Source organism: Condylura cristata, unplaced genomic scaffold (genome assembly GCF_000260355.1).
Source record: "Condylura cristata isolate star-nosed mole 26May11 unplaced genomic scaffold, ConCri1.0 scaffold00015, whole genome shotgun sequence".
Taxonomy (NCBI): Eukaryota; Metazoa; Chordata; class Mammalia; order Eulipotyphla; family Talpidae; genus Condylura; species Condylura cristata.
In genome coordinates, this window is record NW_004567116.1 from 22,134,858 (window position 1) to 22,150,592 (window position 15,735).

General features: G+C 34.9%; 1 protein-coding gene across 4 annotated transcripts in view; it reads right to left on the bottom strand.

Moving 5' to 3' along the window:
* The window catches only part of ANO3 (anoctamin 3), a 246,431-nt gene that overhangs the window by 103,589 nt on the left and 127,107 nt on the right, over positions 1-15,735 (bottom strand). Inside the window, exons 1-2 of one of the 4 annotated variants that reach the window (XM_012725478.1) lie at positions 8,868-8,949; positions 6,387-6,436 (exon numbers count right to left, since the gene is read on the bottom strand). The exons of 2 other annotated variants lie outside the window; for them this stretch is intronic. In XM_012725478.1, coding sequence (XP_012580932.1) covers positions 6,387-6,413 — 27 coding nt within the window. In that variant the 5' untranslated portion in view covers positions 6,414-6,436; positions 8,868-8,949. Of the gene's footprint in view, positions 1-6,386; positions 6,437-8,867; positions 8,950-15,735 lie in introns of those variants that run through there. One more of the 4 variants, XM_012725479.1, reaches the window with a different exon arrangement.

Genomic DNA, 15,735 nt, shown 5'->3' on the forward strand with positions numbered 1-15,735 from the left:
TTTCTTTCTTTCTTTCTTTCTTTCTTTCTTTCTTTCTTTCTTTCTTTCTTTCTTTCTTTCTTTCTTTCTTTCTTTCTTTCTTTTTCTTTCTTTTTGCTAAAATCTGCTCCCACTGTCTGTTGTGACACAGCTCTAGTCAAAGGCCTTAACAAAAAAGATGACAGATCCTAAAAGTCCAGGTTCCACATAATGATAGTTTCTCTAATTCTCATCCTTGGTCCAGAATCCATTTTGTTTCACAGATTTCTATTTTTCATTCATTAATGAAAAACATTTTACCTCACTGTCAAAGATACTAGCAGCATCTGCTAAAATCTAAGGTTTCAAGTCAGGATGACAAATCCCCTGAAGGCAGCAGCCTGAGTGTTTTCTTCCCACAGAAGGAAGAATAACTAAGCTAAGAAGGGTTAAGGTGAAAATTTACATCTATAAACACATATTTTGAGCTCTGTGGCAAATAGTCACCTTTTCTGAAAATATTTCCACAAAGAAAACCATAAAGTCAGTTATAGTCATGCCAGTCCAAACAATATTTAGGATTCCTAGGAACATTCTCTCCTCACACCACTGAAGCCCCTTTGTGATTTTATAAGTGAATGTTTCCTAGAGGATATTTGCTCTGTTGATGTACACACAGAGTTAAATATATCTTAGGTAATAATAATGATGAAACTCACCTATAGGCATACATGACTTCCATGTAGATAAAAAAACATCTGAAATCAGATCATTTTTAAGTAGACAGTTTTCTTAGACCTATATATAAAATTTCATTCAACTTACTTCTCAGTAATAGTAACTAAATAGGAAGTTGAAAGATTAACGACCAGATTTGTAAGAAATTTACAAAATCATAAGGATAATCACCCTGGACCCCACATGAGTCAAGAGGTTCTTACAGGCAGAGAGAGATGAACAAATTTTAAATAAGTAATGGCAATCGTTGATTTTTTTTTTAATATGTTGCTGTTTAGAATTTATTTGGCTTTTAAAAGTTTCTCAGAGCATCAATGGATTCTTATTTTCTTTCCCCTCTTTGCTTTTTCAGTTACAATTAGCCCACTTTTATCAGATTTTTTTTTTCATTTTCTACCTCCCATCTCCATCTAATACTAGAAAATAAAGCTTATACACAAATCCAATCAAGACATTAATTGAAGCCCTTCAAGAACTTTTCATTTGTTGTGATGTGAATCTATAATCCTAATCATACATAATATTTTAAACTAGTTTTTACTGTAGTAAAAAATGATATGATTAAAAGAACAACAACTCATCATCTTTTACAGTACTGCACGTAGAAAGCTTCCCCATATTCTAACCTAGGTCCAATCAACCATGTTTAAAATATATACTGCATATATCTAATTCCTCAGGGCCTCTCTCTCTCTCACATGACTTGTGAAGAGCATTACTAAATAAAATAGATTTTTCACGTACAATGTAGAGGAAATCAAGAGGTTTTATATTATCCAAATTTCTTCTTCCAGATTGTTTTTCCCCCACAGTCTTAAAACTTGTAAGCACTTACCTACTCTGATACCTGCCGCCAACTAATCCCAATGTTTACCCAATTTTTCTGGCCAGAATAAACCCAGTCAGGGATAAGACCAGCTTTACCACTTCCTATAGCTCTTCTTTTATATAGTAAACCTTTCAAATTTACCTTTTTCTCATTTGTAACAATATGGATAATCTTTCTTTATGGAGAAATTACCAAATGCCAGGGCTAGTCTAAGTTTTTAAAATGAATATTCACTCATTGATTCCTTACACATAACCCATGTGGTTATGGGTTGGCATTGCTCCTTCACCACTTCTTTCTTTCTTTTTTTTTTTTTAAAAGATTTATTTATTTATTCATACAGAACTGGGGTACAGGCCAGAGATGTGGAGGGTGAGAGGATTCACCAAAGACAGAGCGGGGAGCAGAACAGGCAGATCAACGAAGTACACTGCTGAGGGAGCAGCGGGCAGGTCAGGAGAGGTCTGTTGAGTCATGTGGTCACCTCCAGGACAGGCGGGGATCAAACTCATGCGGAAGTGGCTTTAGCTTCTTAATGCTGTGCTTTAACCCGCTGCACCACCAGGGAGGGCCTCACCACTTATTGCAAAGAGGCATGTAAGTGAATCCAAATCCATGTGTTCTAAATCCAAAAGCTTCATTATTACCTTATATTGAAAGTTTTATAATTGTAAAAAGATGTAAGATCATGTATTTCTCATGTGCTCTGTACACATTGTCAATTAACTTATGATTACTGTTATTATTTTCAATTTTTATTTTCACTTACTACTTTATGGAATATATAAAATACCAACACCCTGATATTTTATGCTTCGTAGACAAATGGTCTTCAATGCCATATGTTCCCTTTGGAATCAAACTGAGAGGGTTATTATGTAAACTGAAAGGTCCATTCTGTCGCTTATGTAAGGGGTTACACAGAGGCTGAGTTAAGAGGCAAATCCAATCTGTTTTAATGATGTTTTAGTCTCCTCAGCAGCTGTTCAGTGGACTGACTCTAACCCAGCTGTGCCTGTGACAGTGTTTTCTAATTCTGCAGCAGGTCACAGAGGTTTACAATTATTAGTCTGAGGCAACAGAGACTCCTGAGAAGACATGTTTCATAAACACACATTACCCTCATCCCTGCAGTCTTTCCACAGTACACTTCTCCATATGAGGCAGAATACAAACAGGTGTGCCTCACGCCTTGGCCTCTGCACACACGTGATCCCACAGACTGCTGCTCGTCCAATTGCCTAACTCTTCCTCTATTCCTAAGAACAGGACTTTCAACTTGCCTTGAAGATTTTTCTGTTTTTGTTTTTGCAATACATGATTGATACAAAATTAAGAGAAAGTATTCCCCCCCAAAACAGCTCTGAGATCACTGCTATTGCAAGTTCAGAGCTCTTTCTCCTCTTCACTACAGATGTGACTATGTGTGTGTGTGTATGGATGTTATAATTATATGTGATATATAATAGGTAACACATAAAGCAGAATTTTATACATAGTGCCATAATTACCTACTCAACCATGTATATCTATGTTAATCAGACTCTAAATTCTTGATTAATCTAGTGCACCAAACAAGGGTAAGTTCCTCTAATCATAAAAGATTTTTCTCTTTATACACCAAAAACTGTTCATCTTTCTACTTCTAAAAAATCCAGGAACAAAGCTAGTTAGTTTCATGAACACTTGGTTTTGGAGATTCAAATGCAAGTGATCTGAATTCTCAGACTCTCTACTCTTCCATTTTCAAGCTCTGTCTTAATTCTGGTTTTGTTTTCCTTGTTTTTCTCTTTGTCTCATTCTTTCCCCCTATAGCTGGACCAGGGCAAGGGAGGGCAAGAATCATTACTACAGTTCTGCAAGAATATTTCAGAGTAAAATTCAGATTGAGATCTCATCTGTCACAATATTTGTTATAGGCCAAGAGGACAGAAAATTCTGAAGGGAAGAATTCTATGGGTAGAGAATCATAAAGGAAGTAAGAAAAGGCCTACTATACATTCAAGTAAGAAAAGGCCTACTATACATTTTTTTATGAATACATGACATTTTATCTCGTTTCATTTAAGTTGGTAGAAAACGAAACTGTGTACTAAATGAGAGTCATGGGTTATGTTCTCTTGTTTCACTACAGAGACTATGTGATCAAAGTCCCATGACACTGGAGTTCTAAACTTTTTCAGCTTTCTAGGGAAGACTAGAAAGTCAAAAGTCTAGTGGTTTCAGCAGCTTGTATAGAGGAGATCTACTGACTCAGGTGATTCCAGAACCCACATGGGGAATACCATTATTTTATGTTCCATATTTTATTTACTATACCATCTGCCTACCTGAGGATTAGTGTGCAGGCTGGCTATGTCCTACTGCAATTTTAAATAGCTGAATAATATTAGGTTTTAAGATTAGATCATTACTTATTTATCTTCTACTGATGGATATTTTGGCTCATTTTGCTAAACTATCCATTGCTATGACTCATAATGAAGCAATGAATCTCCCTGTACATATATCTCTTTTAAATTCTCTGGTTATTTTATTAACACAAATACCTAGAAGTAAAATGCTCAAAAAGGAGAAGGTTCTTATCTATAAATTCCCTTCTTTTCCATAAACCTTACTTTAACACTTGAAGGCCATGTTCTATTCTACTTAAAACTGTCATGTTTACTCACTTAACAAGTTGGTCGTGATTTTCTATTATGAGTCAGACACTGTGAAAGGTGCTTATGCAATTTTAAAGAAAAATAACCCATGTACCCATTCTTTAAAAAGAATAATTCTATCAGTTACACAGATAGGAAAGCAGGTAATAAACAATTTGTTGAATTTGTGTAATAGCAGGTTGTGTACAAGGCTTGCAGAGCAAAGATAAAATAACTGCCCAATGAAAGAGAAAATATCTTTATTCAGAAGTAATGTATTACCTTTAATGAATGGCATCAGAACAATAGACATCCAAAAGCAAAACAAAACCCCAAAATCAATCTATATACAGACCTCATGCCCTTCACAAATGGATTAAAGACCTAAACATAAAATGCAAAACTATAAAACTTCTAGAAGGTAACAGGAGAAAAATCTAAATGACCTTTGGGTACAATGCTACCTGTTTTAGGTACAAAATTAAAGACAAGGTTCATAAAAGAATAGGTGAACTTTGTTAAAAGGAAGCTCTAGAAAAGACAGTATCAAGAGACTTAAAAGAAATGTCACAGAACGGGGGAAAATATTTGAAAAAGACATCTGATAAAGGATGGCTATTCAAAATATACTGAGAAATCTTAAAATTCAACAGAAAACAAACAGATGGGCAGAACACTTTAACAGATACCTCACCAAATAATATATACAGATGGCAAATAAGCACATGAAAATACATTTCACATCAACTGAAATCAGGGAAGTGCAAATTAAAAAAAGAAAGATAGTAAGATACACGATACTTGTATTGGAGAGACCAAACTGTAACACTAACACCAACACAGGCTGGTTGTTTGTAAAGCTACAGAAACTCTCATACATGGGAACATAAAATGATACAAAGCTAGCTTGGCAGATAGTTTGGGGGTTTCTTATAAAACTAAATATATTCTGACCACCTAATGTAGCCATTTTGGTTTTTTAGTATTTACCCAAATGAGTTGAAAACCTATCTGTACAAAAACCTCACAAAATGATATCTAGCCATTTATTCTTAATTGCCAAAACTTACTGCTACATTCAAGCAATGGAATATTACTTAGCTCTACAAAGAAATAATAGCTATGTCATTATGCATTTGTTCATACCCATAGAATATACAATATTAAGTGTAAATCCTAAAGTATACTATGGACTTTCAGCAATGTAGTTCATTCTGGTGGGAGAAAGTACTATTCTGGTGAGTGATGTTGATAATGGGGGGCGTCAGGCAAATGTGGGAGTGAAAGACACCCAGGAAATTTCTGTACCTCCATTCAGTTTCGTTATTACCCCAAAGTTGCTTAAAAATTGTAGCCTTAAAAATGATATGGTATTTGATTCCTACACAATGAAAAGAAGGAAGACTGCGAGCATTCCTAAATAGAGGTAACTCCACATACCAAGGTACGAACTATGGAAAATCAATAGTGTATTTAAGACATACTGAGGGGTGCAATGTGAAAGGCGCAAGCTCCCTGGAAGGGCTGTCAACGAACATACATAAGAGATAAATCTTATGCACCCTACATTTGAGAACCTTTGTTTTTATGTCTCTATTGCTATCCTCCCTCGTAACAAATTTTTGAGGACAGGAACCATAGTTTGTATCTATTATACTTTGTAGTGTATATGCATGCCCACATAGATACACACTCACAAGAATGACTCAATCATTCATTTTGTGACTTATGCATAGTTTTTTCTTTTCAATGAAATATTCAAATTTAGAAAATTCATGATAATGTGCATTTTATATTGCATTAAAAAACAAAGGGAACAAAACCCACCTAAAATCCTACTGCTGTAATTGGTTTAACATACACACTAAATAACTTTGCTTTTTAATCTGATACTTTTTTCATTTCCTGACATATTCCAAAGTCATTTTAATCAATCTTCCTGTAATTTTTTAATAACTGACACCTTTGTGATAATATATCTAAGAAGCCTTTGCATTTTGATGTTGGAAACTGACTTCTACCCCTCAACTGAACCACTCCTGGTTTACCCAACCTCATCTCTTGGCTGTCATGCATTAAAATCACCTTCATTTTCACCACTGTTCCCCACCGTCCAGTAGAGTGATTTTTGAAAACAAAAATCTATTCAAAGCCCTTTAAACTCAGAATAAAATCCAGACTCCCCCATACAGGCCCCCTGCAATAGTGAGCTTGCTTACCTCTCTCTCTCCTTTCATTTCGGTCATCCTGGTGTTCAGTCTCTGTGTTCCTGCCACACAGGCCACATATCAGTTTCTTAAATACACCAAATTCTCTCCCACCCTGAGGCACACATAGAGGACACTCTTCCTTCTCTTTCTTTCATGCCTTCCTCCCATTATCTTCTGATGATTCAGTGCTCGTGTTCAATTCCTTCTGAGTGGTTGCTTCCTTCCCTGGTCAGAGTAGCTCCCCTTTCACTACTCTTCACCTCCTAATGATAACTCATCCATCGATTTTTATGTGTTAATTAATTAATTTATTTCCTAATTCCTTCTTTACACTACATCTAGTGCAAAGATAGGGACTTTGCCACTTTTGCCCATCAAAGCATATGCACACATTGTACAGAGTCAGCCACTTGGCAGGCCCCCCAAATGCATAGATACTGACAATTTTAAGGGGAGATTAAAAGCAGTGGCTCTCAAATGTGCAGCATCAACATCAACTCAGAACTAGTTGTATATGCCCATTCTCAGGCCTCAAATGGAATTGCTGTTACCAGGTGTTCTAGGCAGACAGAGGGTCCGTAGAGTCTGGCCATCTGTTCTAATAAGTCTTTAGGTTATTTTCATGCTACCAGTTTGATAACCACTGTTGTATGGTATCTGTTTTGAAAAAGAAATGGCAAGTATTTTGTTTATAAGTTGCAACAGATGATATTTCTTAGAATGTGAGATTTGACCCATAAATATCACTGAATGTAATATTTCATTTATTGAGGAAACAAGTACAGAAAAAATAAATTTTTTGATCTAATCATTAGTGATAGTTCTGCCTATAAGTTTGCTCTGAGACAGTAATATATATTTCCTATGAATATTTAGTGTAAGCATGTAGCTTGTACTCTGCTCTCAAGAGTCCTATAAAGCTATTAGAAAGAGCTTTTTAACAAAATGTTAATTCAGTTAAAATTACTGAGCATTAATTCAGTTAAACTTAGGTGTAACTATGGGAAAAAAAAGTATTTTTCTACTTTTTTCCAGACAGTTCAAACAGTTGGTCTGGATAATTTGCCTTTAAGACAAATTTTTACCAGTGATTTTAGTTATCGTATTTAAAGGGGAATCTGTACTTTATCACATCTGGACTTACTTAAGCAATAGAATTAGTTCATTGAGCAACACAATATCCATGGGGGTAGGAGTAGATAGAACAAACATTAATCATTGAAGCTGAGGCTTTGGATGGGATCCAAAAGACCTGTTATTTATGCTAAGTAACTAGATAAAATTTGACTCTGAATACCATGTACTAAGGTGTAATCCATGTACAATAATAAAAATTGTCAAGTCTGTGTAAATACTCTTTTAAAAAGTTAAAAAAGAACTAAAGGGAAGAGAGAAAGTATCGATTGGGTTGTCATAAAGTAACAAGGCATTATGCTTTAATACTGCTTCTTAAACTAACATTTATTTATGTTAAAACCCACTTTTATTTATTTTAAATGAATGATTCTTTACATTTCTAATGAAAACCAAGTGCCAAAATTTTCTAAGTGGTATAGTCTGGGCTCTCAATAAATAAATAAATATATGTATATTTTAATATCTAAGTTTTAAAATATTCTCCTAGTAGAAGCAATTTATAGAAAAGATATTTAATTATACCTTCCTTGGTCAATGATTTTTATATTTTAAATATGACATGGAATCTTTTAAATAGTCTATTTCTTAAAGAAATGAACCATTTCCTGGCTATAGGATAGCGAATGAATTGACAACCAGTATTATCCATTTTCTGTAATCTAACCTTGAATCTACATTTAAAAATTGAACCCCTGATATCCAAGTTGAAACAGTTGACCCTTTAAAATACAAAAGTGGAAATAAATTCTTCAGAATGGGACACAATTGATTTCCTCACCACCTTTAAACCATGAGAAAGTAAATACAGTAGATTGAAAATTATGTTGTTCTCTTGTTTACATAACAAGTGAACGTCATAGTTGTGTCACTTAACATCGAATGCTATGATACATACTTGTTTAATTTCAATTGTTAATGAGATTTTCTAACTGCAACATTATTTACTAAAATATATTGTATAAGAGTAGTTTCTTAAAATATTAAAAATAATTAAAATTTATCTTTACAAGTAATTAGATTTTATGTATTTTTGAATTAAGAATTGATTTTAAAATAAAATCAATTTCAATTGCAATGGAAACAATCATATCAAATACATATAAAAATAGTCAAACCTTCAGAGGCAGCATTTGTTTTCCATGCAAGATATACACCGATGCTTAAAAAAAATAACAATTTCAATCATACTACTTCCTATTTTTAAATATACTTCTAATATTTTGAAATAAAAGATAATATATTCATCATAATTCTGGAATTAATATAAATTATCTTTCATTGGCTTATCTACATATTTTTAAGAAAACATTAAAGTGATATATAGTTCTTAGATTGATGTACTTTTCAACATACCACAGTCAGAATTCTGGGTTCAGCGGCATTTGTAATCCTTCATTGCTGACAACAGAGTTTCAAATGACAATCTTCTTTAAAGCACTCTTCAGCTTGATAACAGTAAGTTCTCCCTGCCACCGCCTGCTTTTTTCCATTAGCTAGAGTGTTACATATTGAATGCTGCACAAAGCATTTGACTGCAGGGTTTTTAAACTCTTTAAATGCCTGGGTCTGAATAATGATTTTTTAAAAAAGCAACGCCTCTCTTGATAAGAACTTCTGTATTTTTTTTTATTATTAATTTGATTTAGGGGGGTGTTATGGGGTTGGGTGGGGAGCCGGGACTTTCAGTGTCATTGGTTAATAGAATCTCTGTGTATGATTCACCTAAGTGACATTTAGTCATATAATGTCAGTGACATTTTAATGATTTTACTGTCAATTTTTAATAATCTATTGCACATTCTTATGTTATTAGAATGAATTGGGCAGATTAGCATAAAAGGTGGGAGGTGAATTTCAGTCTGAATAATAGTCTGAAAAACAAAACTAACTTCTTTATTGATGAGCCATGCATACGTTTTTTTGGGAGTTTTGTAGGATTCACCAGGATTCCCCCTGGTTTTTTTTTTCTTCAGTTTTTCAAGGAAATCACTACATTTTCTTATTCACTAAAGAAAGGTACAAAAGAAATCTTTGTGGTTTCTGAAAAATCCTGCATCTGTTAAACTGACATTGCATCCTGTTAGTCTGAGTTGCAGGTAATGAACTGACTGTATGTAATCTGAAAGCAGTAAAAGTAACTATTATGTAAAAATAAGAAACTAAATAAAATGGAATGCTTTTGCCCTCCTGTGGTTAACATTCACATGATAAGATGTAACAGGATTACATTTATTTCTGGCAAGAAAGCCTCCACAGGACAGCTTGTGATAGGGACTAAAAGACACTGAACTAAAAAAAGTTAATGGATATGGCCTTGAATTAATCAGCATGTTTAAATCTGATTTTCCAATTCATGAAATAGGAAATTTCAACTTCACACAGTTGTCTGAAACCATAAACATCACGCGATAGATTGGTGTAATATGTGTGTTTTCATTTCCTGTGGCATCAGGGATTAATAAAATCATATAGGTTTCCATAAATAGAAGCCTCATTGAAATGCTGCTTTGTGAAGAAGTGAACAACAAAGTTTTTTAACTCCACAAGCATCGGTAACTATTTCAGAAATACAACAGTGCATTATTATTTCTAATAATTTTTTTGCCTTTGAAAACACTGATAGCTACTCAAAATAATCATAGTTAGATGGATGTATTCAGTGGGGATTAGAAGCTGCATGGCCTTGTGGGGGACAAAAATAATATGGACAGGTAAAGGACTGTGAGCAGGAGGAAAGGGTGAATATCTTTTTTTTTTTTTAAGATTTATTTATTTTATGCATAGAGCTAGGGTACAGGCCAGAGGTTCAGGGGCAGTGAGAGGATTCACCAGAGATAGAGTAGGGAGCAGAACATGCAGACTGACGAAGTACACTGCTGAGGGGAAGAGTGGACGGGTCAGGAGAGGTCTGCTGCACTATGAGGATCACCTCCTGGGCAGGAATCGAACTCATACTGAAGTGGCTTTAGCTTCTTAGTGTTGTGCTTTAACCCGCTGCGCCACCAGGGAGGGCCCAGGGTGAATATCTTCCTTTTTGCCAGCATTTATCATAGAGCCTCGATTTTATCAGTCCTTTTTATGCATAGAACAACTAGGAAAGTACAATGCTCTTGATGCCTAAAGTACAATAAAAGTCCTTTCCAACAATTCAAACATGGTCTCATTCTTGCCTTGCGTCTTTTACAATTCCTGGTACACACATTCTGTGAACCAACTCACAGTGCTGCATAATGTGGTCTCCCTATCACAGCTGCCCACTGTTACTGAGTTGTGTGATAGCAGGGAAGTCACTTAGCCATCCACCTACATACATAGGTCAAAAAAGACCCTAATTTTTTAGAACAGTTCTCAGCGTAAAATAATGATTCTCATCAAAATCCTTCAAAGGTCCTTAATGAATCTTACTTGCAATTGTTTAATATTAATGTTCAAACTTGCAAGCCACCGTATCTTTGATACACAAATAACCTGGCAGGTCTGGAGGTAGGAAATTAATGAGGGAGATTGACTTTTAATGACATTATTTTTGATCTGACTCCTCTGGCTGCCTTCATTTCGAAATGGTTTGATGTGCACCTATCACTGATCAAATGTATAAATAACAAGTAGAACAATTACCTGAACCATAACTGCTATACCCATACATTAATATATTGAATTTAATTTCACTTTCCATAAAAGTTTGTAAAACTACTGCAGGCAAGTTATCACAGCTCTCATTTTAGAACTGGAGTCCTCAGGGAGGGTTAGGGATAGATCTCCAATCTGAGCACTTAAGTACTCTTGGGGAAAAATCAATAAACCAAGAATTCAGGAGACCTCCTCTGTGTCAATTTACTAACATTAGGGCCAGGAGATCTCGAGAAAATATCTGTGGTATTTTGTTTCTTTGTACTGGATATAAAACAAGACTTCCTAAACAAACATATTTTTTTTCATCTGCATAGTCTTTGAAGGCAATAAAGACATTTATTGTAATAAATTCATCACCTCCTAAAACTGTTCTCATCCTGAATATGTCCATGTCCTGAGATCCTAGTCTTCTACTCTAAACACAGCCTCTGGCAGTTGTAGGGAATTTTCTGTGAACAGGGGTGGGGGCAGTACAAGGTTGGTTTGTTGGTTTTTGGTGTTTTTGATTTCCCACATGCCTTATGTGGCATTATTAGATGGCATTATTAGTTCATATTTAGCCCACCCATTATAACTTTTTATAATTACTTAAAATTAATTATTATATCAATGCCATATAATATGCACTTTTTATAATTAATAATTTTATAATGAATTATTAATACCACAGAATATGCATCTCCCTTGTGATCATTTTTGTTGAGTATTATAATATTAAGCTTTCAATAAACCCTTGTTATCTTTTTACTTAGTAGTTTCATACAAGAGTAAATTCTACATTTATCAATCTAGGCATGTTGTAGGCCATGCAATTATCAAAACGCAAAGTTGCTATTTGTCTTCAGTGTTTAGTATGTGATAATTAATTACATCTCACAGTTAGTTATTGAAGTGGAGTCAGAAAAGCATAGGATTCTGGAGTCAGACATGGTCCAATCGAGTTCTATTGCTGCCTAGTTCAGAGATGGATGCGGAAACTTCTCTCTTGTGTTCTTTGTTGGTATATTAAGATTACTACTGCCACTGGCTGTCATTGAATTATCATAAGAATTAAACAAATCCTAGTAAGGTGAAGTCCTACATTGCTCTGGTCTTTCAAGAGTAGCAAAGAGGAAAAATTTTTTTTTGGGGAAACAGAACCACGTTATTTCAAATCCAAACTCAGTTTGTGAGGTTTTAAGATGGGGTAATACTACACTAACACATGATTTAAATTTAAGAATGTATGAAATAAGTTTTATGATATTTGAATTTTTTATCTAGTGATAGGCATAATAGCATTATATTTCATTCAAAGCATTTTACCTATGAGAAAGAGCTATATTTTTATAGAATTGGCTTCAAACTGCACATGTTGCTTTTTATAACCATCTTCTTATTACATAATTACACAGTGATTATTTCCAATCATCTTTAAATAGCTTGGTGATTATTTTCTACACAACCTGTTTGAAAGCATTACTACTTTTACTTCATCTTTTACTCTTAAACATTTAACTGCATTGCTCTCCCACCCTTTCACAAATTACAGAGTGAGAACATTCTTAAATGTAATTATTTGGGCTAACCTCTAATTATAGTATCTGAATAAATTCCTAGAAGTGGGTCTAAGGGCAAGATTATTTCGAGGTTCTCATTGTGAGACTGCTTTTCACAAGCTGTATATCTACTAGCAAGGAATAAATGTGACAATTTATAGTGTGAATGCTGGTTTATCTTTTGATAATTTCTTTTTCTAATTTGGTTCAAAAACATTACTTACATTGATTGTATTTCTGAATTTCCTAGTACTGCTAATCATTATATATGTTAAAATTATATTGCTTTCCAACTATTTTTTCAGTCTCACATTTATCATGTATATTTTATATCTTTGTGGATGAAGATATTAACCATTGCTTGGATCCTCAGTATCAGTTCGTTACTACCTCTTAAAATTAAATCTCCTGGAAAAATCTACATTAGCAAATAGCTAGTATAAAAACAGTCTTTAACATTTACTATAAAGTATTCTGAGGTATAATGAAAGAAATTAAATGGTACAAGGGAGGAAGATTCCTCTGATGTTTTCATGGTGCATAATTCCCTTCCAGTTTAGAACAAAGACTGATTATAAATAAGATCAGGAATATACTAGACTTTGGGCTAAATGCTAGGCAAGGAAATATATTTTAAAAACTTTCTAGATTTAGAAGGAAAATACCTTAAAATTAGGGAAATATCTTTTCCTCTAGAAACTGATTATCCCAATAAACTGAAAATTGCATTTAATTTTTATATACTCTTTGAACTAGAGGAATCAAGAATACAGTTAGTCATTAATCCTGTAATTTTGTTATGGAACACATTCCTATGCAAGCCAGAGGGGCACCAAGTATGTCACCAAAGCACAGTGAACCCCCATTTACGTGGCGCCATCTTGGATTACAAGTCCCAGGATGCCCTCCCTGAATGAAAAGCAGCTGAGAAGGATCAAGGTGTGTATATAGATCACGGTGGAATAAAGGAGGGAAGGAGACACTTGAAAAGCAATTGGGAGACACACTGCAGAGAGATACCTAGAGGATATATGTGGAGGAGATACTTTGAAGTGCTTTATGGGTGAGAAATATGTGAGAGGACTGTTCCTGGACTTTGCCAGAGATAATGACCTTCTGGTATATTGTTTGATTTTTCCTTCCAGGTGTAACAACCATAAATTCCTAAAACCAAGTCACCCAGGAACCATCACCATGGTCTGATATGCTTTTCCCTTCCTCCTGTTTTGATTCCTCTCCCTCCCCTTGCCTGCTATACGTCTCCAACTTATACTGCTAGTTTTGTCTCTCTCTCTCTCTCTCTTTTATTTTTCTTTTCCTAACCTTTACTTGGTTTCCATATACACTGCTTCTAAGTGAAATCATCTGATATTTTTTCTTTTACCCTCTTGACTTATTTCACTGAACATAAACCCCTCTAGCTCCATCCATGTTCCTGCAAATGGCATGAGTTTATCTACTTTTGGTTGCTGAGTAGTATTCCATGTGTATATATACCACCTCTTTTTGATCCACTCATGATTTTGGACATTTAGGCTGTTTCCATATTTTAGCTTTTGTACCTAGTGCAATAAACATAGGAATGCAGGTTTCCTTTTGATTAATAATTTTGTATCCCTTGGGTAGATTCCAAGGAGTGGAATTGCTGGGCAATATAATAGATCTATTTTTAGTACCTTGAGCCCCCCCCACACAACTTTCCATGGTGGTTGGATGAGTTTACAGTTCCATCCTTATGGAATATTTAGATGACATACTTGGAATTTTGAGTCTCTCCTTTTGTACAGTTCTCTGAGATCTCCCTAACTCCTTTTTTGTGTTTTCCTACGAGTAGGTACCTTAGATTTGGGGCAAGTATTCTGGTCTCAGCCCAAGCCTGTGTGGCCGGGCATTTGCTCATGTAGAGATGGGCAGTTTTCTGAGTTTTATTGAAAATTTCTCTCTCTTCCATTCTCTCCCCCACCCCACCCTTTTTCTACAAGCCAATTCTATTAAAAATTGTTTCACACTAACAGCATGCTTTCTTTTTTGTGCATGATGCAGAAGGCTGTACCTTATACAGAGTACGCACCCCTTAAGAGTTTTGAAGGGTATGCTGTGTATACCCCTTGGTCACCTGCTAACATTTTAAGTCACTACTTCACAATTAATGTGGGGAAAAGTATGCAAGTTCAGGATCTCTGTACATTATATGTAGGCAAAGAATTACTGAAGCAAATGAAATAGTTGCCAATGCCAATACTGTAGGAGATTGCAGAAGCCATCTCCCTCTCTCTTCTCTACCATAAGATAAATGTGTTCAGTCTCAACAGAAAATTATTCTTTTTCCTATTTGAGTTAAAGATGAGTACCATCTGTCAATACCGGTTAACAAAGTCAATTTGAATGGCCTTGTGATCTAAAATTAATGAACTGTTAAAATATTCATGCCAAGGTTTTCCTAGACCATAACGTATTTCTGTCTAATCTGGAATCCAAAATACTTTAAAAAATCACCATACTTTGCAGGGCCCTCCCTGGTGGCGCAGCGGATTAAAGCATAACACTAAGAAACTAAAGCCACTTCTGCATGAGTTCGATCCCTGTCTGCCCCGGAGGTGACCACATAACATGATAGACCTCTCCTGACCCGCCCGCTGCTCCCCTCAGCAGTTGTACTTCATCCATCTGCCTGTTCTGCTCCCCGCTCTGTCTCTGGTGAATCCTCTCACCCTCCATATCTCTGGCCTGTACCCCAGTTCTGTATGAATAAATAAATAAATCTTAAAAAAAATCACCATACTTTGAAATATCAATTCATATTCCCAGACTCATTACAGGCAATATCTATAGTTATTTTTGGCATCCTAAGGGATAGGAGCAGCAATTAACTCTTCATTAGTGTCCACCATAGAAACCACATATTTCCCTTGATAGGTTTGTTCCATTTCACCTAGATTAACTATATACTATAATTTCTACAATCCATTATTAACTCTCAAGTCTAATTCACCTATACTTATAAATCATTAATCTACAGCAGTACCAGCTACATACTGATATCAATCATG